Genomic DNA, 27,121 nt, shown 5'->3' on the forward strand with positions numbered 1-27,121 from the left:
TTTCTAAGGGTTGCCTTATCTCACATAAAGATCTTCGATTAAAAACAAAAACAGACAAATCAATACGTAACCATTGTTGCGCACTTAAAAACGTAGGATTCATTTGATATCAAAGATTTAGTTGCTTTACTTCAGCCTTAGATGTTAATATGCATCCCCTTGGACACAAAGCGACTGCTTTGATCTGGGACGTATCATGCATGCATACTTTCTTCCGTTTTGCGTTTAGGAATCTGAAGCTGGAGTAAATTTTGCCATCATCATCAGGTTCATATCCCCCAGAAGTTACCAGAACACCCTCAATCGCCAGCAATTACGAGAACTCTGAGCATGTATGAGCTCTAAAACTGATATCATTTAAAATTCTCCTTCTTCCACGTATGTGAAATATTTCATCCGCTGAGAGAGTATTTTATGCACAAAGAACTCTGGGCTCAAGTTAATTTAACCTTCCTCTTCCCCCGGGTGCGGCCCGCGGAGGCTAGGCTCTCTTTCTCTCTGCTGCCTCGTAGTTTTGTGCGGGTGGAGGTGCTGGAGATGTAGCTGTGGGGGTTTTGGATGCTGTAGGAAGATAATCTAATATCACATGAGCGAAATCTCAAAGGAAACGGCGTTATGTTTACACCCCGCAGCACACAACACACACAAAACAAGTCACGGTGCTCATCCTCATTGTCGGTAGTGGAGTCATAACATTCATCATCTGCATCATCATTGTCATCAAGGTTTTCCTCATCAATCGAATCCCCCTGGCAGGAAGTAGAGGTTAACTTTTGAACCGCACATCAGTGGTGGCCTCTTGTGGCTGATGGATCCATACAGCTTTACTTTCTTTTCTCTTTCTTGGTGTGTGTTCTTTTTCTCAGGCAGCTTTAGCACAGGAAGCCCTTGAGAATCATATGGTGTATTAGCTACTGTTTTAAGACTGTTTGCATGTGTGTCCTTGTGTTTGAGGGTGAAGACCTGACGAATGGTTCAGAACATCTAGGTTCCAAAAAACACTTAGTAGAAGGAGACAAACCTCTTGTAAAGAAAACTGAAGGGATGAAATTGTAGGCACTCCAATATGGCAGTAAGATTAGAGGTCCCACCTTAAAAGAGCCAGTTGGTAGAATGTGCTTGTGCATTTAGTCTGTTTTTTTATGTGATTTGAGCTAATGTACTGTAACTGGAACAAAATCTTGACACAGATGTAGACATTTTAGACTTTAGGTAGAAGGAATTGTACTTAAAGGAAGAGTTCACACAAAAATAAAAAAGTTTTAGCATTAATTACTCACCTTCATGTCGTTCCAAACCAGTAAGACTTTCATTCATCTTCGGAACTCAAATTAAGATATTTTGATGAAATCCAAGAGCTTTCTGACCCTCCATAGACAGCAGGGGTCCTACCACGGTCAAGGCACAGAAACGTATTAAACTGTAAAATAGTCCATGTGACATCAGTGGTTCAACTGTAATTTTACGAAGCTACAAGAATACTTTTTGTGCGCAAAGAAAACAAAAATAATGACTTTATTCAACAAATCTTCTCCTCCTCATCCGTCTGCTGCGGTATGCTGCCATTGTGGAGAGTAATACAACCCATGCACGTGCTTTCCTCTGTATGTAAACATTTGATTTGGCTCATATGAGACATTTTTTGTTATTCAGACTTAACTGCACTGTATATTTAATTCTGTTTAGAGTCATTTTTCTTGAATTGGACTACATTTGTCATGCTGTGTGTTTGATTTTCTAAACAGAAAGCAACTGTTCTACACTGGTCGCATTATGTTTTTGACCCTCTAAAAACTTGTTTGGTTTTCATATTAAACCAATTGTGCTGTAGTTTTAAATTCTTTAAAAAGATACGGTTAGTATGAGTCTGCACCAGTTTATTTGTTCTAATAAAGATAAACTGCAAAATCAGTGTTTATACCTAGAGGTGTTACCAAAGTGGGCACCAAAAGAACTGACTTGGGAGATCCCGTACTGCATACCATGACTATAAAGTGCAGTGGTAATAAAATATCTTTTGAATGTTTCTCTTATAAAGATGTGTCGTACACATCTCAGGCCACTTGCATGTTCATTTTTGAAATATTTTGGCTAATTTGATTGTGCTTCTCAGCCATCAATAAAACTACAATACTATGAACATGGCATAACATATTTTACATATTTTTATATTTTTCATAAGTCCACAGATTTTCCCCCAAAACCAATTCAGAAAATGTCAAACATTCTGCAGATTCTACTTATGCCCAATTACCACTTGATACCACCACAATGTTTTAGTATGGGATGGATGTAAAACAACAGTGTCTTAAGAAAGACCCCCAGGTTAAACAGAAGGATGTACACATGGCCCATGTTGATTGGTTAAATCCTTGTCTCCCGCGAGACACCGTTGCCAACCTTCCCCTATTCTTGCTTTAAACACTCCTGATATACAGCTGGCCTGTTAAAACGATTCCCTAGCTGCCTTCAATTTGGAGTACAGCAGAACGTGACAGAATCCGTAGCGGCATATTGGTGTTTCCGGCTCAGTGATGCAAACCGTGACAGCTCTTCTCAGATGATAAGGCAAGGTTTATTTAATTAGGACACATAACTGTTAGCTTATGACATGGATACGTACACAAAATGATATTGACACATTTAAAACTCACAAGTGCTATGAGGATAAATTAAACAAACAAAAAAAAAAGAAAAAGAAAAATCATGAACAATTGCTTCTGAATGCTACATGCTGAGGGCTTACAAGACAGAATGTACAACATAGAAAGACAAACAGGATAATGGACGAAAAATGAGAATTTGGAAATCAAATATAAACTCCTGTCTCTATATTAAAATCCTCTGGATATTTTGCTACATTTTAATGGTTATATGATATATGAGGGAGGGTATGGCAGCAAAGTCATTAAAAAGAAAGAAAGCAAAGAAATCGGAGCAGAAAATCGATTTTGTAAAATGAATGCATTATAGCTGCCGAAGGAAAAAAAAAAAAAAAAAACATTTTGATAATCTTTTCCATTTGAAGTGATGGGGCGTGGGGGTTTATTTAAAATAGACACCGAAATGAGTCATTTATATTGAACACAATGTGAAAATCGAGCGAAATGAAGCTGTATAGCTGGAGATGAAAGAATGCACTCATGCAAAATGTAAATAACTTGGTTAAACAGCAAACCAGTGCAACCATGGAGACAGTATCTGCAATTTTACTCTTAACAGATCACCGGAACATCACCATTCCAGATGGAAGAAGGGAAAACCCCTCATGTTGCAGTTTAAATCTTACTTCCATATTTATCAGACAGAACGTGAGCTGAAACAAAGGCCCATCCTCTTTCCATCTGTATGACGAAAATGAATGAACTGACAGAGGGAGTTTTTCCATTTTTGCAGAAGTACAAGCAATGCAACTCTGATTTTGAAAGTGAGTTCTTAAGCTGATCAGAGCTGATCCTATTTTTACATTCAGAATTCTTCTAATAAAATAAAGATAATTAAAAAAAGATAGATAAAAGATAATTTATATTTTAAAAAAAGTTAGATTATTTTAAATTTAATTTAATATTGACACTGGGGTTAAACCCAATTTCACCTACTGTACTTTCCCAGCCTTCTCTCACACCGTGTCCTAACCTGACATGACTTTTCCAGCATCATTTCAATTCAGGAAAATTTTGTGTAATGACAGATTCAGTCAGAACTTTCATGTTTAAAGCTGAAATGTGTGACTTTTTAATGTTAAAACAATTATTAGTAAGACAATCATGCGTTGGGCTCTTTAAAAAGTGAAACACTGCAGCTCTGTGGTGTTTTCAAAACATTGATCTGTTTGTTTGAACATCTCGACCTGCCCAACAACAGCAACACTGGTTAAGCCAATGGGGTGTGTTTGGGGGCGGGGCTATTGATTCGTCTCCGGGCGGAGTGTTAGGGAAACCTGTTTAGAAACAGTTAACTCAGTCTAGCGAATGACACACTTCAGCTTTGATGTGCAGTTATATGGAGTGGGATTGTGCTTTATCAGGGTTAGGACACAGTTTTAAGGGCCATTCACACAGAACACGTTTTTGCATTGCATTACACATTTAAAAAAAAAAATTAGATTTATAAAATTATGTATACGTGCTAGACGAATGCATTTGACTGTTGCGTTCGTGTCTCGTGCATTATATGAAATCCTAAAAAAGTTCTATACTTAGCGATTTTTCCATTCCACTTTCCTGTGTCTTGTGTTTTTAAACGCAAAAATGCATTGTGTGAATGGCACTTTACAATTCCAAAGATTTTTATGTATACACACACCGCTACATAAGAAACTTGTGACTCATACACACATCCGACTACTAGACTGCGCATTAATTTCCTGCAGCCTTCACCTTCCACTTTCTTAGTCTCTTCTTTGTCAAATAAAAAATTTCCCCGACAAACAATCACTGCTCGATTACACTTGTTGAAGAGGCATTGCTTCTTAAAAGGTGCAGAAGATTTGAAAATCGCTTATGAATAGAAATCACTGATTGATGCTATTTAATTGAATACATAAGGCCTCTTAGACTCAAGCAGGTGCATCTAGAGTCTGATTGTAATAGACTTCTCAGCTTCTCCTAACCAGAGGGAAAGTGAGACCTAAGGAGTGGATGGACTAGTTCCGCTCCAGCAGTGGCAGTTATACGCTGGTTCAACCACGAGCAGCTTCATATGGTGCAGCAACAGGGAGAAGCTCAACTTCACACCCTGTCGTCTTACATTGCTAGATCTTTAGCAGCTAAAATAAAATGATCTTACAGTGTGAGTCTTCGAAACTCGCTTTAACATATTCTGATACAGTCCTGCACCACCCGATAAAGGGTGCAGCAATATAGTACACTATTAGATAGTGAATGTTTAATCTGTACCGCTACACACTCAAAAGATAGACTAGATAAAGTCGATCCTGACATGGATCCTTAGTTAGAGTATTGACTTGAATGAAAATGAGACTGTGATGGAAAGAAGTACAGTTTGTTTATGTCATACTCTTGTATACTAAGGGCTGTTTAGCCAACAAAATACTGAAACATTTCTTTCCAAAATTTTCAAGTGGACAAAAAATAAAAGTATAGTAAATTAGACATCAGATCATATACTTACATCTTTCACTGACTCTTTTTCGTTTACGCCACATTAAATATGCTGTCCACTTTGACTGAAGTCTAGACACTGTATCAGTTGTGCGCCATTTAAAATTGAATTTAGAATGTTTTTAAATATCATTTCGGAATTTGAAATGATTAAAGTGGAATTAAAATAAACTGAAATTCAAAGAAATTCTGATGAGTATATCTTTTAATAAGAAAAAGGAATGCTTGCTGGGACAATTTTGAAAATTGAAATCCAATTCACACTCATGAACTTAAACAATTCCAATGTCAGCTTTTGCACAACCTTGCGCTCTTTATAAATTATTCTGTTTTTTCAAGATTTCAGCATATGGCTCATATATTAACTAACTTTCGAAACAAAATTTACTAAATGCAGAACATTGCTGGTCATAATCTTTGTTTGGTCTCAGTGGGCTTTTGCCCTGACATGGAGATGCAGAGTGCTAAATCTATATCAGCGACTTTAATGAACATCTGAGGGAGAAAAAACATTAGGACAAGCTGGTGTCTCAGTATCTTCCTATGAATGAGAAATCTACTCTCCCAGAGGAACATAACACGGAAGTTGAGAGATAGCACTAGATGAGACTCTCTCTGGGGCGGAAGTTACAGCAGACGGATTGGATTTCTTTGGTTGTGGGGGCATCCAAAAATCTATAGCTCACAAGGCATCTGTAATGTACCATGCCAGAAAGATAACATTGGGAGCGGCGAGGAGGGAAAAGTGATACACCTGTGCCGTGTATTACATAGTCCGTTGTGTACAAAGTCTTTTCAAAGCCCTGCTGGCCTGCATGCTTATCATGCCAGCCTGAATGAACTTCACCTGCCTGTTTCATCTGCAGACGCGCACACAAACACCTGGCTGGTCTGGACAAGTGGCGGGCTGCCCGCGTTCTCCACCAGAACACAGCAAAGTCCAGCTCTCTCAACACAGTCTATTTACAGATGTACACACACTCACACTACATGTACACGGACATTATACATACACAATACCCTCAAAATTGCTCTTTTAACTAATTTTGCACAAATAAAAGGAAAAATATATACAAAAAAAAAGCTAATTAATTACAATATACAATGGGAAACCTTTCAGAAGCCAAACTTCCAAATGTCTTTACATTCAAGAGGGGCAATTTGGGTCAGACAACTCCATGACCCGATTACATCATGATAGCCGCTTTGGGTTGGTTGTCGGCACATTCTTTGTGCTCACCAAACAGTAAGACACAGAGCAAATCAAAGAGGAACTTTTTAATGAGGAATGCTCAACATCTGTTCGTTTGACGGGAGATCTCAAGAGGTCCATCCAATGGAGTGAAAGACAGAAATAGACAAAAACAAAAAATAAAAACACCCAGAATCAACACAGTAGGGGTGGCTGGTCGAGTTCAAAATGCCATCATGCAATAAAAAAGTAGCTAAAAGAGTCTCTTTCTCCACACATGCAGATAGTGGAGAAGTTATTTACATTCACGCCGGCAAACTTTATCTTCCTCCCTGTTTTTTTTATTTTATTTATTTTTTATTCATGCTACAAAATGCCAAAAAACCTGATATCAAAATGTCAAAAAAGCACAATCTTAAGTTTAAAAACTCTTTGTACTTGTTTCGTACATAAGAAACAAACTTCAAAGCTAAAACGTTTTTTTTTTGTATTTTTGAGTACGTATGAAGTATGTGAGCAAGTGTTCATGTGTGCACGTGTTTTGTGTGTCGATCTCTGTGCGAGTGCAACTGTACATGGCAGTGACGAGCATCATAGTCAATGTGTGAGAGCGTTCCTGCGAGTCTTCATTCTGTATTCTTTTTCTTTGCTTTTTCTCCACTCCAGAGAGGGTGAAAGAGCGTGAGTGCCTCAGCTCCTGTGGCTGGAGGGGTGTCGGATCAGCGGCGGCCTTTGAAGGGCACTGGTGCTGGGCTTAGCGGGGCAGTGCGGTGCTGAAAGATGCTTTGATAAGCTGAAGAGGAGAGACAGTCAGAGAAAGTGAGATAGTTTGGTGAAGAGACCCGTAGAGCCGTCACTTCTGAGCGAAAAAGGCTCCGATGGTCACTCCTGCCAAGCCTAGTGCTGCCAATCCAAGCACTTTCGTTAGGTACGACAATGGGTGGAACATAGAGTCTCTCTGCTGACTGTATAACTCCACAAAGGCATCCTGAAAAAAAAAAAAAACATTAGGAACAGACTTAGAGTTTAAATGATTGCAAACATACTCAATTAGAAGTCACATTCTCCATTGTTCCACTGTAATGGGAAAAACACAGACAATAAATGGAACAACTAGAATTAAAATTTTGGGAATGGATGACTCTGGATATTTGATTCTGATTGGTCAATTGTAGCATTTTGCATTTAAAGACACAATTTGTCAAATATAAATAATATATTACGGCTGTGAGGATGGGAGAAATAGTAAACTAATTCCAAAATAAAAATTTGCATTACAGAATTGGAATATGGAAGCATCAAATATGTAGTGATGAAGTCAAATTGCGATTTTAAATTCAAATGTTAATGTTTTTGAAAGTTGATTTTTTTAAAAGATGATCTTTGATGTTTTTCTTCGAGGCTGTTTTTGATTAGAAATACATTAAAAACAGTAATATTGTGAAGTATTACTACAATTTAAACAACTATTTTAAATTTTAATATATTTTTAATAATATGTAATTTATTCCTGTGATGACAAAAATATACAGCATGAAAACAGTAAAATATATATATAAAATATTTTTATAAAATAAAAATGTCATATATACATAAAGAATACATGTATTGTTTATACATAGGTCTGTATTTCAGAAAAATTACTGGATAATCATTGGCTTATCAGTTACCAAATTAGTCATTAGTTGCAGCCCTAATTCTGGCAAAAAACAAAGCAGCAGCAGATCTAAAGCTCACACATTTAGTGTCTGATAGAACGTCTGTAATATGTAGCATGTCTAATTGCCATGTATAGGGAAATTATGTGTTTTCGCCGCGGGATTTGAGATGAGCACATCCCTCCTCCTCAACAGACACTCCACATCTGTGTAGCCAAATTCCTCTGGGACAGCGTCCAGCCCAGAGAGAGAAACACATCGAATGATAGAGAGAAAGAGGGGGCAGGCACAAAGAAGCCAGCTCAAATCCATAACACTGAGCCCGGCTCCCTGTGAGCCCACTCACAGAGGAAGAGAAGGAGAAAATAGGGAAATAAAGGAAGAAGAGTGTATAAGACAGGGTCTCTGTGCCAGGGCTTCCAGTGTCTCATCACTCCTACGCACAACGGCATCTGCTGTTTCCTTCTCCAGCCAGACTCACTGCAGACTAACTAAAGCGTCTTTCACGCATCTGTATAGCTGAAATCCTGCACTCAAACATAAATACTTATCTGCATTTGGCACAAGGAAATGACAGAGTTCATCCCCCTCCTGTTTACAGGGCCATTTAAAAGGAAATAATTAGGTTCTTTCCCCTAGAGCAGACAGTGTAAATGAATAGTGTACGGTTAAAATGAGGGACAGCCCCTTTCTAAATAAACTTCCAGGAGAATTCACAGCCGTAGGTCACGAAAGCGACAAAACATTGCTGATGCAATCAAATGATACCATCGATTTCTCTCGATCTTCAGGATGTTGGCAAAGCCGCGTGAGGCACTTGCCCCCTGTGTAAACAAGTAGGTGTTTGTGAACGTGTGAATGTATGTTTGCATTTACGTGCACGTAGGTGTGAGTGTGTCTCGGTTGGGGTTTTTGGGTTTAATCACAAGACCCCCAGCAGCATCCACCCATGCGCTCCTGTTTGAAATTTTTGAGGAATGTGTGCTGGGAGAAAATGTGTGCTGAAACTACGACTAGGAATCAAGAACCGGTTTCTTTTTTAAAAACAAATACTGAAATCGACAGTCAATAGTTAATAATAGAAATAGCCAAAACACTAATAGTGTTTACTGCTCTGCTGTTCACTGAATCAACTGAAACCACAGTGTGAAACATGGTGTGCTCTGATTCCCAAATGAATGACTCTTATGAGCCGGTTAGTTAGTAGTTAGTTAGTTAGTTAGTAGCTCAACCAGTGTGTAGTCTGATTCAATAACAAATTACTCTTTTGAGCCAGTTTGTTTTAGTGAATCAGATACATGTAGCTCAACCCGTGTAGTCTGATTCACTAACAAAAGACTCTTATGAGGCGGTTCATTTTAGCAATCAAACATACTGTATATAGCTTGTCCAGTGTGTAGTCTGATTTAATAACAAATGACTCTTATGAGCAGGTTCATTTTAGTGAATTAAAGACATATAACTCAACCCGTATTGCCTGATTCCCTAAGAAATGTCTCTTATGAGCTTGTTCGGTTAAGTGAATCAAAAACATACATGTCGACCAGTGTAGTTTGATTGGCAAACAATTGATTCTTATGAGGCAGTTATTGCTTGTTAATGAAAGACAAATAGCTCAATCAGTGTAGACTGATTCTCAAACAAGAAACTCTTTTGAGGCAGTTCATTTACAGTAAGTGATTCAAACATATATTGTACAGCTCTACCAGTGTCTTTTCATGAATACCAAATGTCGGTTAGTTTTAGTTAATCAAAATGATTATTAACCCATAGGAGCAGTAACTGATTAATCTGATTAATTTACTAAACTACAACTTATTACTTTCATGTTGTTAAATTCAAAATTAACCAAGAATATGTTTGTGTATGAAGAGGTTTGTATGGTTTGTTACCATATTTTTTATTTAATATTTATAGATAATTTACAGTCTTATTATGTATCCAGTCCATTAAAGTCTAAACTAACAGATAGTTGAGTGCAATATATGCAATAACATTTATTTATTTATATATTTTCAAACATTTCCTTAAAAACACTGATTTTTTTTTTTTTAATGGAACTGTTAAGGAATCAGAATCGTTAAGTGGAATCGGAACCAGAATCATTAAATTCTTGTGATTCACATCTCTAACTAAAAACTGTGTGTGTACTGTATATTTTCTCATTCATGATCTCCAGATCCCCATGCAGCACACAGTTCCCTACTCAATAAGTAAAGTGGTGGTTTTATTGTGGCTGACAGCTGTGCGTGATCATCCTGCAGGCAATGCTTGGGCCCAGGCTGGCCCAGCAAGGGGGCCGCCCTACGCCCAACTGTTTGAATTACATTATTCTGTGTTTCATAGGCAAAAGAACTTCAGTCGAAAAGAGAGAGAGAGAAAATAGTGCAACACGGCCTATGAGAATTTCGAGCACATGCTGGGACACAGAGCATTTGAATCCAAAAACATCAGATAAAACTGGCCGTGACTTGACAGGTAAACTGGGATAGAGAAAGACATGGTGAGTGGCTTTCTGAGGGCTTTAAAATTAAAATATGCTGATGCAAAATAAAGCTTACACTCCATTAATTAGAGTCATATAAAAAAATAATAATTTGTCCACGTGACTTTTTTTTAGTCTTGGGTTTTACCAAAGAGTCTAAAACATGAGAAAAATTAAGCAATATCATGAAACAATGTTGTATAAATGAAAGTTTAAAGTATAAACGAATTATCACAAAGGGTTTTGTTGCAACCTCTGGCACACCAACAGCACAACTGAGAATGTGATATTGTTTTTATATAAGAGTACAATACATTTAGTCATTTTGCAGAATGTGATATGGTTTTTGTTATTGTGATATTGTTTTTGATATTGTTTATTAACAATGTGATATTGTTGTGTACATAATGTGATATTGTTTTTATATAGGAGTACAATAAATAAGTTAATTTTAATTTTCACCAAATTTTTAATAATTAACTCTGTTGATTTATTCTTGAATTAATAAGTGTTTTGAAAGAGATAGTTGAATTAATAATTTAATGACTTAATAAAGACATAAAGACAGTCACTTGTATCCACTTACTGGCATAAAGATGTAACCTACAGAAAAAGCCAATGAAAAAAAAAAACTCAGCAATAATGGAGACTGACATCCTGTCTGCTACCTGTAAACACAGTCAACAAGCCATACATCAGCTCGTTTTTAAGTAGTAGGTTTGTTGTATAAAAGTGAAACAAACAAAGGTGACAATACAGACAGTTATAATGTTTAAAGAGATTTCTATTTCAAATAAATGCTGTTCATTTAAACGTTTTGTTTATCAAAGAATCATATTTTCACAAAAATATTAAGCACCAAAACTGTTCTCAACACTGATAATAATAAAATCATATTAGAATGATTTCTAAAGGATCGTGTGACACTGAAGATTGGAGTAATGCCATCACATAAAAAATTATACATTTGAAAATGTGTTAAAATAGATCTTTTAAATTGTAATAATATTTCACTATATTACTGTTTTTACTGTATTTTTGGTCAAATAAATAAATGATAAATGCAGCCTTGGTGAGCACAGGAGACTTCTTTAATGAATAATACAAAATCTTACCAAAATCAATTTTTAGATATTTGCACATCCCTCGTACAACACAATTTGCAGCTAAAAAACACAACGTGAAGAGAAAGGTGGAATCAAACTTGGGTTTGGAACAAACAATCAAACCTAAAGCCATCTGCTCCCACAAGGGAGGTACAGAGCTGCAGGTGTGCACATCCTCCAGCAATCTGAGCAAATCACGAATAGCATTCCAAAAATGATCAACCTGCAATGATCTAATAGCTGGAGGAGAAACAACTCTTTATTCCCTAGCTGCACCGAGGTCATGCTTTATTTCACTTTACACCATGTAGCGACTTAAGTATATTTAACCATGACACAAAAGCCAGGCTTGCCATTTGTTTGCACCACTAACAATGGCTTCAAGCCTTATTATCAGGAGAAAAGCTCCTTGCTATCTCTTAAGACATTTCCGCTCCTTTCTCTCCCTCTATTTATCTATCTATCTTATCCGCCTCTCTCTCTCTTTCGGTTTCTGTCTGTCTGTCTGCGCAGGTTATAAGAGCACCTGACACAGAGCAACGAAGAGGGAGAGGAGAGGAGAGGAAAGGAGGGAGGAAGGGAGGAGGGGAGGGAGGGAGGTGACAGATATGACTAAAAGAGGGCTGTAACAATAGCACAAAATGAGCTCACAATACATCCTAATAAGAGCCACAGGAATTAGTGCCAGCGGAGATGTCAAAACCGAGCGGCTTGCTCGGGATGAGATGTCATCGCAGGCATGTCTGACTGCTGCCGACGTGATGAGGGCAGAAACGAGAGCCCCGGATGCCCCATCAGTGGCAGAGGTGACAGGACCAAGCTGAGAGGTGTTGAAGGCCACGTGTCCACATCCCTGTTTGCTCTAGTTTTTTCTCCCGCATTGGTAAACATCCTCATTAGGGGAGCTTCCGCCCTGTGTTTGAACAGACTTTTGTCTGTTTGCCCAAGGCCTTTGTTAATGGCCTTGAAAAGCGGCCCCTTGCACACACACAGGTACTGGCAGATGTGAGCAGATGCGATTATAGCTAGCTTGGTAATCGTACGATCAAAGAGCAGAAAATGCGCAAACGATGTCCAACGGCTCACACAGCATTCACTCTAAGCCCGCCTCTTCCTCCATCTCTATTTCTGTCCTTCCTGTGGAGTGTCGGTCAGACGCAACAGTGTCTTGGCACTCTGTCTAAACCAAAGCACCTTAGTGGCCCCTAATGTCTTCGGAAAGGCACAAAGCAGTGAGTGCCAACAATCTTACAGTACCCTGCAAGACTTCCTGTGGTGGAGGAGGTTTGGAGAGGCATGTTGCAATTTGAGGATGGAAATGAAAGTCGGTTAATGAGATCAAATATGAAAAGTGTGGACAAACAGGTCTGGCTGAATGCATGAATGGAGCTTTGGTTTGCAAGTGGGCAGCTTTTACAGCCTTGTAAGGCAAGCGGCAGTTGCTCGGGACTAAGTTCCGCGTCAAGAACGCCGGTGTCATCACATCCTCAGATTGAGGCCAAGAGATGAGCTAATGCAGAAACAGCTGACCCTGTTCACTTTAAAGAAGGAAGAGATAGAGTTGCATTACCTCTTTTAAGAAAGCATGCACGAACAGAAAGAGTTCTTCTGACAATTGTCTTGTCATTAAGGAACTTTGATATGACTTCTGTGCTCAGAATAAACATCTGATCTCAAGAATTTTGAAATAGAGCCTTTCAGTCAGCTAAGCACAGATGCTCATACATCATTCAATGACACAAGTGTCTGTGGCTGTCATGCTGGCAATGACATAAACCACAGGACAACTGGAGATCACAAGAGGGATACCTACAGGAAGTTTTCATGGACAGCAGGATGACAAGTGAAATTTCATATATGTGCTTTGTATTCAAGTAATAAATCACACAGAATTATTTAAATAACCAACACAACTTAGTATTAACAGACACTAAAATGGGTCATATTGGATCTTGGTGGCTTTTAGGTTTGACAAAAAATATCTTTAAAAAATTCAACAAGTTTACAAAAAAAAACATATACTGTTTTGTTATACACTACCATTCAAAAGTTTTTGAAAAAAATCTCTTATGCTTACCAAGGTATAATGTTTTTTTTGTTTGTTTTTTTTATAAAAACAGCAAAAACAGTAATACTGTAAATTATTAATATAATTTAAAGGGATACTCCACCCTAAAATGAAAATTTTGACATTAGTCGCTTCCCCCCATGTCGTTCCAAACCCGTAAAAGTTTAGTTCGTCTTCTGAACACAATTTAAGATATTTTGGATGAAAACCAAGAGGCCTGTGACTGTCCCATAGACTGCCAAGTAAATAATGGTGTCAGGGTCCATAAAAGGTATGAAAGTCGTCGTCAGAATACTCATTCTGCCATCAGACGTTAAATCTGGGTGATATAAAGTGACAGGAACACTCAGTGATATGGAGAGACACAGAGGAGACTGTTGACAAAGGAATTGTTGAATAAAGTTGTTATTTTTGTTTTCTTCGCTTACAAAAAGTGTTACCGTCGCTTCATATAACCCAGATTGCACGTCTGATGGCAGATGGAGTATTCTGATGACGACTTTCATACCTTTTATGGACCTTGACACTGTTATTTACTTGCCAGTCTATGGGACAGTCACAGGCCTCCCGGTTTTCATCTGAAATATCTTAAATTGTGTTCCGAATACGAACAAAGCTTTTACGGGTTTGGAACGACATGGGGGTAAGTGATTAATGACAACATTTTTTTTGGGGTGGAGTATCCCTTTAAACTACTGTTTTCTATTTTATTATATTTTTAAAAAGTAATTCACTGGGCAAAGGTGAATTTTTAGCAGCCATTACTTTAGTTTTCAGTGTCACATGTTTCTTCAGAAATCATTCTAATATGATGATTTACTGCTCAAGAAACATTTGCTATTATTTTTTCTATTAATTTGCTATTGCTACTATGTTGAAAACAATTGTGCTGCTTAAATTTTTTGCGGAAACAGTGATTTTTTTTATTTTCATATTTGATGAATAGAGCAGCATTTATTAGAAATAGAAAGCTTCTGTAACATTATAAATGTCTTTACTGTTACTATTGATGCATTTAATGCATCCTCACTGAATAGAAATATTATTTTCTAAAAAGAAATACTAAAGTTTTGATAGGTATAATAATATAATATAATATAATATAATATAATATAATATAATATAATATAATATAATATAATATAATATAATATAATATATAATTTAATATAATAGATATGTCCCAAATCAGCTTCCCCTAAATAGAGAAACAAGGAAATATATCAACAGAGAAAGAAAAACAAATTATTGAAGGTCATTGTGTCCTTTTTGTGGCTCCTTCCCATTTCCCCACATCAAATTTATCACCAACTCATCTTTTGATTGCTATGGCTGTTATCTAGTCACTGCAAACATAGTGAAGGAACAAAGAATATTTTGCCTTTTTTACACACACAAACACACACACACACACACACACACACACACACACACACACACACACACACACACACACACACACACACAAACAGGAAACGCAACAGGAATCATCTTAATTTAAATGCATATTAAACACGCACTGGGGAACTGACCCATGAATGTGAATCAGCCATGTTTGTCAGACTTTTCAATCATAACAGTACAGACTTGATAAATCATCAGACTAGAAAAACAAATCCTGCATAACTAGAGGGATGAACCTGCCGTCTGCCGCAGATGGTGAACAGACCCACACATCTTTATATTCATTATAAATGAGACTATGGTTATGAAAAACAAAATCTCCCAAAGAGCGTCTCATCCTTCCTGAACAGACCGTGGCTATTTTGTGTTCAATAGTATAACGGGATCAAGAAGCCATGAGCGGCTGAAATCACAAAGCTTAGCAGTAAGAGGAGGAAAAACCATTACCACAAACCTAGTGGAGACACAGATAAGATGCTGCGAGGACTCTCAACCAACTCGGTTCCTTGTTAGACACAGCGGTCAGTGCTGAAATGGCATCTGACCCTGACCAAAGCCAAGATGCCAGTGTGTGGCCATCCTCCAGAACTCAGCGGTTCAAAGCCATCAGGTCTGAGAAACAGTGCTAATGTAGAGCCAGGGAGGAAGATTGCACCTTGACCTTGTAATCTGATGCATCCGAAAAAAGGTAAAGCTCTCCATTAAACTGACATTGCACTGAAGAAGACAAGGCTATGACTCCAGGCTCCAGGCCTCCTATATTTAACAGCATTATTCATGCCCCCCCACCTTTCATGCATCTTTCTCCCTCTCTCTCGTTTACATATTCTCTCTCTACCAGACATTCGCCATCAAATTATTTCATATACAGTGCCTGGAGCAGGTTTCATCATTCACTTTTTAAATCTTATCTGGTTAAATCTATTGCAACCAAAAAGAGAATATTGAAATATTGATTTTTGTATTTTATGTATTTTTTTTTGGCAGAACAAAAAATAAACATGCAGGCAGGATAAGATATAAAAATCCCTGATACTGATGTATAATAATAAATACACCTGATATATGTAATGGTTGTAAACATAAAATGTAGAGAACTATGGTAATTTCAAGGAAAAGGCGTTGCAATAACAGTACAATGTAATGTGCTTAGGATCAGTACACCTAAAACGGAAAATTATGTCATTATTTACACACCCTGATGCCATTTCAAACCCGTATAACATTCTTCTGTGGAACATTATTGGTTCCACTCAGTATGCATTTACTAAAAATGCAGACTGAATGAATTGTAAAGTTGTAAACTGATTCAAACTGAAAAGATTCATTTAAAGGAACAATTAGTTCATGAATTGACTATTGCTAATTTTCTTATGAACATGCAAATAAAAGTTGAACGCAGTTGAAACTTCGAAAAACTTTGAAAATTAAAATAATTTTTTATCATGACAAGATTTTAGCATGGTAATGATGGATATGACTATCTGGACAGATCTATATGAATAGATCTGCTACGCTGCTGAATTGCTTCTGCTGTTGGTTATTGCTGTTGTTGTAGATTATTGTTGCTGCTGCTGCAAAGCAAGTACAGGAACTTATACTGCCAATACATATGCAGATACGGTGCTGTGAGTATTTAAGACTGCTGCTGCACAAGTAGCATATATAATATCCCGTAGCAGATCTATACAGGTGGAGCTGGGGAAGGTGAAGGGTTTCAGAGGAACTCTGAAAGTGCACTGCGAAATGCTCTAGTGAATGCTAACCAGCCATTTAAATGTAAAGCAGTAAGTTCATTGGCTGCGCATGCAACATCAGCTTATGCCAAGTATAAGTAGATTTTTCTACTTCTCTTATGAACATGCCAATGAAAAGTGGTAAATAATAATAATTATTATTATTATTATTTAACAATTATCTAAATTCTGTTCCAAAAACAAAGCTACAATATGACTTGGAATATTGCACATAAGACATATGGACCACTTTTTTGGTTTTGAAACTTTCATCATTGGGGTAAAAGAGCATACAAATGTTCAAAATCCACATTTGTGTTCCACAGAATTCATACAGGTTTGGAACAGCAGGGTTAAGTAAATAATAACAGAACTTTTACATTTTGACTGAACTATACTATCATTTTAAAACAAACACACGCACATCTGTTATATATTCTAGTTAGGTGCTTAGATCTGTTCATAAATACATTTGCCATAAGCAGTAAAAGTGCTGCCTTTATTGATTTTCAGCAAGTACAGATCTATTTTTTGCATTCGCTGGGGGAAATAACGGGTTGCTAGTTCCTCCCAGCATAGATGCTTTCCACATGTTGCTGAAAACCTGTTCCATTGCGACAAAACACAAGTGAATTCGCTCTATCCTTTTTTAAACTGCTTATCCAGGACAAAACATTTCCTCGTTTTTCCCAGTGCTCTTCAAAGCCAGCGGGGGTTTGTGAAGAGTGAGGTACACTGGGATTCAGAGCTTAGGCCCCATGGCTTCCACATCAAAGTGAGGCCTCTGGTCTACACACACGCAAGCTTGCGGTTCTGCGTTCCTTAATTCTCTGTCTGATTCTGTCTGTGTGATGTGGCACCCTGAGGACTCAACCGCTGAATAGGACCACAGGGGCCCCTGCAGTCACTGCTGGTCCAACCCAACTGTGTCGAGTGGTGAAACTTACCTACTCTCTGTTCTCCTAATGACTGCATATTACGGTCTAAAAACAGCCCCATTGTAACTAATTAGACAGACCACATGTCTCTTTTTAGCTCAGGTCAGGCGGAAAATTGGTGGACCGTGTCTTGTTTATATGGAACAGTACTATATTTAATTTAATATCTTACATTATCACAAAGGAAATGTATTGGGAAGGTTTTGCAAACTACAGATAAGAGTATGAATAAGATCTTACATAAGCTTATGAGCAACTGTTAAAAATAGCCTAAATGTTATCTTAGACACACCATTTTTGTTGCATTTCCGGCAAAAATAACTATATTACCATGATTACATAATCAGAATTTAGAACCTCTGCTATCTAATACTTTGGTTTGCTCAAGTGCTATTTAAAAAGAGAAAATAATTAAATGAGATGAAGAACTTTAGTATTTTATAACCATGCTATTATATTGGTAATATTGTTATTTATGCTGGAAATGCAAGACAAATTGAAAATATTTTAAAATGCTTAAAAGTACTAATATACAAATTACTTAGAATACTTTAAAATACCAAAGTTCTGCTTGTCATTTAAATATTTTCTCTTTTTATTTGGAGCTTGATCATACCAAAAGGTAATACAGCTCCACCTCTAAATTGATTGGATAAGCCGCTGTAAAACAGCCTAAATAATATTTTAAACAAATCCCTCTCTGCATTTTTCTAAAAAAAGTGTCACTTTTAGATGTATAATGACATAAAGCATGGTAAAGCAAAAGTACCCAGCTCTATAGCAGATTTAATCAAACAATGAATCTGATAGATTGATGATAGCTAAATTACAATGATATACGATTTGACGCATTATATCTACATGATTCTAGGAGCGACGTTCAGTTCAGTCCAGTTGCTGTATATCATTTCTTATCTCTTCAGATAAAAAAAGCAATGTAGCATCTAGCAAACGCAAGTCATCTGTGATCCCTCAGAAGGGCTTGTTTTACTTGCTTACTTAGGCTGTGTGGTGTTTTCTGGCATTCTTCTATCATAAACAGCCTCTCTTGTGTGAACTGAGTGATCTTCATTTTCCCAGGCTGTTTTCATATCTGCAGCCTGCTAATTCATCCACTCTTATGCTTCATGAAAATAAAAGAAAGAAAAAAATTGTCTTATGACAGGATAGAAGTCAGACATGAGGTTACATAGGGGTAATTGTTCCACACCTAGAATATTTGACAGTACAGATAGTAAACAGTTAAGTGACACACAGAAGTCAGTTTTTTGGTGGAATGTTGCACATAAAGGCTGTTTCAGGGATTATACTAAACTTTGAAATTAGCCAAGTTTAGATTTTTACAATTTTTAAAAATGGCAATAGGTAATAGACAACATTATGAATGATAAACTAATTACAGCTGACATACTAATTCCATCACCAAAAACTGAAATTTGATAACTGATGAAACATTAGGGGTTGCTATGCTTTAGCAATTGCCCGTGGTTCACATAAGAATTTAAAGGCTACATATGCAAAATTTCAGGTCTGATATAATCCACCACAGTATAAACAGTTACATTTTGCAATCAAGTTACTGTATGTTCAATGCAGCAGAGGAAGTTGTTGGGGCAAAATCATTGGGGGAATAAGAATGTGAGTTATTAGCATTTGGTTTGCAATGAGAACATATTTTTACTCATAAAAACAGACAACACATCATGCTGATACATCAACGAACATGTTGCTATATTACTCAACATATGCAAAAATAAGACTGTTTTACATGCTAGGGTAATTCTGACATATTTCACATTTCATTACCATGTACATGTTGAACCACTATGAACTAGAGGTTTGTGCAAGTATGTACTAAAATTGAGCAGCAGTGTTCATGTGAGCCATGAGACTTTCAAACTTGCTTGCAACCATAACCCTGTAAAGCCTAACATGAAAGAAGTTAGAAAAATCTGGAACATTTTATTCTTCAGTTATTCTTATGTTTACTTAAAATTAGTAAAGATGCCACAGCAAAAAGAACTGTATTACAACAGGATTTTTTAAGATTTATGCCTAAACTAAATGCCATTTACTTTCTAAAAAATAAACTATCAATTAGGTGACAGAAGGCTTGTAGTAGATTGTGTACACCAGGTTTTTCAGCAAATTTTGATCATGTTAATTTACAGGCCTTAGAAATGTGTCTATCAAATATGATACAGTTTAAGCTTCATAAGGTTAAACAATGCACTTACTATATACTCCTGGCATTGTACATTATAAATATTTGGCTCCATGGCACAAGTCACAGATAAAAATGTATAAATCTAAATATAACACTTCCTCATTCGCCCTTTAATTTCTCCTCCACTATATTGTGTCAAATATCTTCTATTTTTACTTAAAAAAAATAATTGTCACAAAAAAAATCATCAATGAAAAAAAAAAACAAAGAGATAAGTTAGGTGTGTGTGGCCAACACAGAATAAAAATACGGTTCCCACACAGTATTCTTATACAAAATCATTGTGTTTCCATGATTAGTTGAATAACATTCAGGGTAGTGGGCGTTAGGGGATGTGGGAGAAGACCACTGATTAGGATTGGCACCGAACGTTGCCAACATGTGACAGGTGTGCCCCTTTCCTTGCCCACTCCTCCTACACCCACCCAACAGTGGGCCGTTTCCTTCTTTAACATACAGTGTTTGTCTGTTTCCAGTTGCCAATCATAACACATGATTGCATAGGAGAAAGAAGTCAGTATAATGTCTTACTCTTTCCAGACACCCAAAGAAACTTAAATATTACACAGTATGGCTATTCACAGACTCCAGCGGACTATAACATTGATCAAATATCATCTTTGATAGTATGGAAAAACCAGCAGATGATGTAAGGGTTTACGTCTTGAGATAGCCGGGTATGATGCACCAAATACATAAACGCTGGAAGGCAAACATAATTAGCTTATGATTAAAACTTTTACCCTCACCACTGAGAAAACACCGTGACACCCGGCAGTTACAGAGGGGGATTTCCAAGTGTTTTGTAAACATAAAGAAGCAGGTACTAAATCAAACAGGAGGGTGCATGGGTAGGTCATGATAAAGATATGCCATTTTGATGTAGAAACAAATCAACAGGAAAACCAATACAGACTCCAACTGGGAAATGATATGACTACTGGTGGATCATGCATGAAAGAGCACAAAGAAAGGTGGAGAATCATATCTATGATGTTTTGTTTCAAAGTAGAAAGGGAGAATAGGTGCAAGTGAGGTGTGTTTATAGAGATGTTTGGTCTGGGTTATTGTGCTGACCCAACGCTGAATTTCCCCTGATGAATTCTTTTTCCCACTTGGAAGTAATCAGCAACCTATGCAAATTCATTAAATCCCATCCATTTGGTAAATCCATTTGGATTAACGATCTGATCGAGCCATTATTAGTTAATGTGGTGGAAGTCAAGACTTGTTATGCATCAGCTAAGGTTGCATCCATGAGTTTGTGAAAATCTGCACAAATACATGGTAAACCTAAAGCATGCAGTGATTCAGCCAAGTAGAACATGTTCCTGGATCAACATTCGTGGTTGGTCCTGGAACAATATTATTATCAAACAAGCCCTTCACTTTACCGTAACCTAGACGTCTAAAATTTGACTGGTTAACAGAAATGTTGTTCCTGGACTAACAATGATGCTGATCCAGGAACCTAAATCATGTTAAGGATAAACCTGAATGAAGAGATGCACAAATAATCAAAATGAAACCAAAACTGTGATATAAGCTGCATTAAGTTGTCATTTGATGTGTGTTTCTGAGTGAAGCATTAAAAAACTAAACATAAACTTAAAAGTCTTCCTTCAGTTTTCTGTCGAAATAAAAGCCTGAGGGTTTATTGTGTGAATGTGAAAAAAATTATTATTACTAACATACTGGAAAAAATAACAAAATGGAATTCAAATTCTGTAGCCCAGAAAGCATTACATACTCCATTAACAATAAAATTACACAGAGTTTATACTTGCATACTACAAAACAGAAACTATGATAATGATAACTCAAAATGACTACTTAATCTATCACTCATAAAGTAACATTGTAATCATTTAAAAGAAATCTTAGGGGAAATCTCAAACAGTAAAATCTTTTCCCCCATATTTTTTTACCAGCAAAGCATGGTATCATACAAGCGGCACTTGACTTTACATAAGCATGTACACCGGTGGTTTGATGTGCGAGTCAGGGCTTTCTATAGAGGTTTATTTGTGCGTGTTTGGGTGTGGGGTTTAAGTGGAGACTCTGAGTCATGCCATGGACGGGCTCTTCATTTGCATGAGGTGAAATCCCTGAGCAGGCAACGAGATGCTGACAGATGCAGCAGAACGGGGAGAACATTCACAGACTACTCCTCACCAGAGCGCTACTTTCTAGCAGCACCCTGCAAGCGAGCAGACGGGCTGACGGCGCTCATCTGGGTGAGGTGTTAAATGCTGACAGCCGAAGCGCAGGTCTGAACCGTCTGCTCCCCCTAATGAAGCTAGCCAATGTTCACCCTCATATGTCGGGTGCAGCTGATGGAGGCGAAAAATTGTCAGATGCATGAATCATATTTCTACTCTAGCTACCCGAGCTTTCAAATTTTACTTCACAAACAAATCAATGAAGAATCCCCTAACAACTCATCTTCTCCCCACTTTGTCTTGCCGTCTTTCTCAAACAAGCCTCTCCACCTCAGTGCCCTCTGTATCTTTCTTGCTCTATGGAGTTTATGCAGTGCAATATCCATAAGGTTCTCTTCATCAGCTCTTTTCTCTCACTGCCTCTTATGTCAGTCGCATGCAGCTGGGCTTTGAAAAGGAGGAGTATTTGGTGTCATCTTTCGGTGCAACGAGAACACAGAAGGGAGGGTTGCCTGGTTAGAAGGGGAAATGGATAGACACAATAGTGCAGAGTCTTGTTTGAAGTCTGAACCGCAGATTTTTGGGTCTTGGCTTTACACCACATTGGAGTTACCAGCACCTCTCAAGTTCCAAACTCATAAGATTGGCAACTCAATCCCTCCCCCAAGGCGGAAAGAGTTGGAAAGAAAGGGCAAAAGAAACTGAACGGGACAGAAATATTTTCAGTATACTGTCAGAAAGCAGACACACACAATGGCTGGTCAAATAGCTGAGGCTCAACGTCACTGTAAAGTCAGAAGGGGAATTTTGGAGTTTCGTGAGCCTACGCCTCGCTGGTTTCATTCCCAGCAGCAGTGGAGCTTAACTTGGGTTCCTTAAACCAAAACACAAGGAGACAAACTGAGAAAAGGTGGAGAATTGATGCATTCATTGTATAATTATTATAGAATGCACTCTTAAAAATAAAGGTTCCATAGGGGATTTTCGCAGCAATGCTATAGAGGAACCTTTCAATGAACAGTTCCTAAAAGAACCTGTTTCCACTCTAAAGTATCTCCTTCTTTTGTGCAGTGCCAATGTTCCATGGATGTTAAATGTGCTTCGTGGAACCATCAATGCCATTAAAGAACTTTTTTTAAGAGTGCATCCTTTAAAATATCTACACAATAAAAACCAAAATTCCACATGCCACCTGTCTAGTCAGACTTGGTTACATTTCTATAAGCGTATTTGGTTGTTAGTTATATGAATGGTTGAGGGATAAGCATTGCTCACTTCCTAACGCAGCCATAATGAACCCTTTGAAATCAAATACCCATTCAGCCTTTTGTATTGAGGCCTTCATATCATGATTGAACGATTCAATTATTCAATATCCTGCTTTGTGCCATTTATTGATTCTTCTTTTTTCAAAGTTTCCATTATCCCGTTACCCTTACCAACAGGATTCATTAACTGGCAGCCTAGAGAGCAGTTGGACTGCAGAAACAGCATCTAATAAGAAGCTTTAAGAGCGGACTCACAAGGCAGATTTGCAAGGTAATTTTCAAAGGGGCCCATAACTACAAATTAACAACTTGTTCTAGTTCAATCTGCATCTCCTTCACTTGCTCTCTAAATGCTAAATTGGCTTGGTTAAAATTAGTGATATTTGTCTGGAAGCTACTTGAAATTTTCTTGCTGTTTTGGACCATGAAATGAGATGGCAGCCCATTCATGAAACAAAAACTGATATTTATCAGTGGTGATCATGCATAATTTAATAGCTCCATGGCTGTTGTAAATACATCCTCCCTTATTGCTAAAACTAGGGCATTAAATATTTATCTAGCTTGGGATTAAGATGGTGTTTCATACAATATATCAAATGTGTCTAAGTTGACCACCTCAGTGCCAAGCTTCCTGTAAACAGAGTATACATTTCCTGAATTTAGGATGCTTCAGAATACCAGAAGCCTCAAAAATGACTTCTGAGCTTCTTGTATTTTCCAGTGCAATGGTAGAGTTAGTTTGGTTAGATACTCTCTGGATGGGTGGAGCTAGTTGGGAATTCTTTATATAATCACAGAGAGTCCAGACAGACACACGAGGAAAAGAAGGCAAGCACACAAATTGTCATTTGCCATCCAGCTAAGAATGTAGTGAACATGGACACCTGGCTGGATCAACCAGCTCAAGGCAAAGGGCCAATTACATTAGTGTTCCATTAGGAAATACCAGCTTAATAGTCTAGGCACGTAATAATCAGATGCACACCCCGAGTGTGGGAGCTAAGGGTTTGCGTATGTGTCCATAAATATGTAATGTCAAAACATATAAATGTGCTTAAATACATCGCACGTCATGGTTGATGAGGGAGATGTTACCTCAAGTCTGTTGTGGCATCAAGGGTCACAAACACAAGTCAATGTAAAGGCCTTAGCTCAGCAATTCCTCTTAATACTTTTATGTACAGTCTAAACGTTAATTTTACTAAAAACAAAGAGGGATTGCCCAAGTCCAAAGGCCAGTTCACACCAAGAACGATACACGCCAAGATCTGTCATGACACTCTAGATTGCATAGGCTGATGGGTTGTTAACGCAAACTGATGATATTCACAGTGTTAAACTACTTGGCACAAGCTGATTGGTTCATGTTGCATACGTAGCCAAGGAGCTTACTGCTTTACATTTAAATGGCTGGTTAGCATTCATGAGAGCATTTCACAACATGCTTTCAGAGTTCCTCTGAAACCAGGGCTCTGAACCGGAAACGAATGAAATTTTGGCAGGAACAGAACCAGAAACAGAAACTAAATCAAATTTTATAGTTCCGAACAGAATCGAAAATTTGAAATGGCCATTAACCAGTTAATAAGGTTATTTTATCATTCCATTTAATATTTGAAATTTGCTGTCACCCAATCACGAATTCCAGTAATACGGCCTATGCAAATGTGACGCTGAAGCCAACGAGTGAAATGTCCGCTCAGCTGTGAACTCATCATAGGTAAGTCGCAATGGCAATGCACCGCTCTTAGAGTTTATCTGAGGAAAGTGTAAGATGAATTCAACAGATCACACGCACCTGCAGCGCTTCTGTGAATGGAGAAAACAGAAAAACTAACCCCTATAGGCTTACATAAAAAGGAATACAGGCATACACACTAAATATTTTTCACTTAAATCATATTGACAGATTAACGAAATGAAAGAAAAAAGGTGCAAAATTCCGGTTCATTGTGACACGTTCCAAAGTTTTCGGAAAGGAGAATGAAACAGCAGAGAGTAGTTTTCTTTATTTTGCAAAAGCTTTACAGGTTTAATTATTTTGCAAAAGCTTGACAGCTTTGAATAATGTCTTGCATCTGTATAAACAACCAGCGTTGGTATGACCATCACGCCGACACAACCTAATTTTGCTATATTGAAGCCTGTTCATTATCAAAATAAAATACAGTTAAAGAAACAAATAAAAAGTTACACTGCTCTGTTTTACAAAATTATTTGCATTCAGTGTGACCACGCCCCACTGTAATGATATAGCCGATGTGAAGGATGATATTTTATGTAGATGAAAGTACAAACACTATATAATAAATAATATTTTAGCATCCAGATATGTTGGGAATATGGAAACATTTGGATTCGTGCCGAATGAGAGAGGTAGGCATCAGCTTCACCTTAAATTAGTTTGTTTTTGAATTGACGTTTTTATAGCCTAAGCTTTAGAGGACTTGTTTTTATAATGTTTGTAAACATTTTTCTTTAGCCTACAGGCATTTTAGCCTTCATTATTTCAGAAAGTAATAGGGCTAATAAAATGCGACGTGAGCCACGACTAATGTTTTTTTTCACTCTCAAAACTCTTATACAAGTGTTTTTAACAATGCAGCAAACATTTTTAAATATCTTAAAAATACTTTAATGTCTTTAAAGTGTTGATGGATTTTTTTTGTTTTTTTTGTTTTAATATGTTTGTAGATTGTCTAGAAAAGATGATGCTGTATTGGCTGTGACTAAGCGCAGCGGGTTATTGGCTAACGTTACCAGACCTCTCTTTTTTCCTTTTCTTTTTGAGTAAAGAAAACGCTGTACTTTATTATTATTATTATTATTAGGCAAATTATAGGCAAAGAAAATTAATTTTAAAAAAATAATGTTATTAACCGGTATTTCTTCCACCCAAACCGGTGGCATTTATTTAGAATGATTTTTAAAACTATATCCTTATCGTTAAAGATAATTATTAGGCCTTAAGACCATTCATTTAGGTGTCTAAAGTCAGATTTTTTTGTAATTTCAAACTAATTTAATATACACTTTTGTATATTGTATAATTGCTAGTAAATAATATTCAGATGAGTATCTTGTCTTTATAGGGTATGAAGAAATATAATAATTTTGAATAAAAATATTTAATATTTTTAATATATTTAATAAATAACCCAATTCATTTTCCTAATATTTAGGATCAGTACATAAAGACTGAATTACATTCATCTAAAATGGGGTAATTTTCTAAAATAAAAAATCAATTAATCAATATTTGTTTATTTATTTGAAACACCTAAATTACCTAATTTTATCATTCTTGAAGCTTTTCTACCATCTGCTTGCTATATGACTCTGACTTGCAAGCAATACCCATACATGATGATTGACTAATATGTTTGCATTTGGGAGAATTTAGAGGTTTTTAATAAGGCTTGAACAGATATATTAAGTTGTTTATTTAAAACTTTTGAAAGTCCTCCTTGCCGATTAAATAGTTATTAGATAGTCAATCATTCACAGATTATGGTAGTCAGCATCCACACTGATGATTCAGTTTGATGATGATCATGACAGCATTGACTGCCCAGAAATGAGAGGCAGATGAGGGGTTCAGAGTGTGTTACTGGAAAAACAAGCTGACCGTAAACACACACACACTGATCACTTCACAGTGGCCTATTACCCATGATTGACCTCTCTCTCATATGCACCAAATGGACAAGAACACACACTAAGAAAAACAGCAGCAGCTGGTGTACATGAC

At 37.1% G+C, this 27,121-nt stretch overlaps 1 protein-coding gene across 1 annotated transcript in view; it reads right to left on the bottom strand.

Moving 5' to 3' along the window:
* Positions 1-2,556: 2,556 nt before the first annotated feature.
* Positions 2,557-27,121, bottom strand: part of LOC109085764 (apoptosis regulator Bcl-2-like) — a 52,230-nt gene continuing 27,665 nt past the window's right edge. Inside the window, exon 2 of the mRNA XM_042752524.1 lies at positions 2,557-7,303. Coding sequence (XP_042608458.1) covers positions 7,169-7,303 — 135 coding nt within the window. The 3' untranslated portion in view covers positions 2,557-7,168. The remainder of the gene's footprint in view (positions 7,304-27,121) is intronic.

The sequence above is a fragment of the Cyprinus carpio genome, chromosome B24, assembly GCF_018340385.1.
Source record: "Cyprinus carpio isolate SPL01 chromosome B24, ASM1834038v1, whole genome shotgun sequence".
Lineage (NCBI taxonomy): Eukaryota > Metazoa > Chordata > Actinopteri > Cypriniformes > Cyprinidae > Cyprinus > Cyprinus carpio.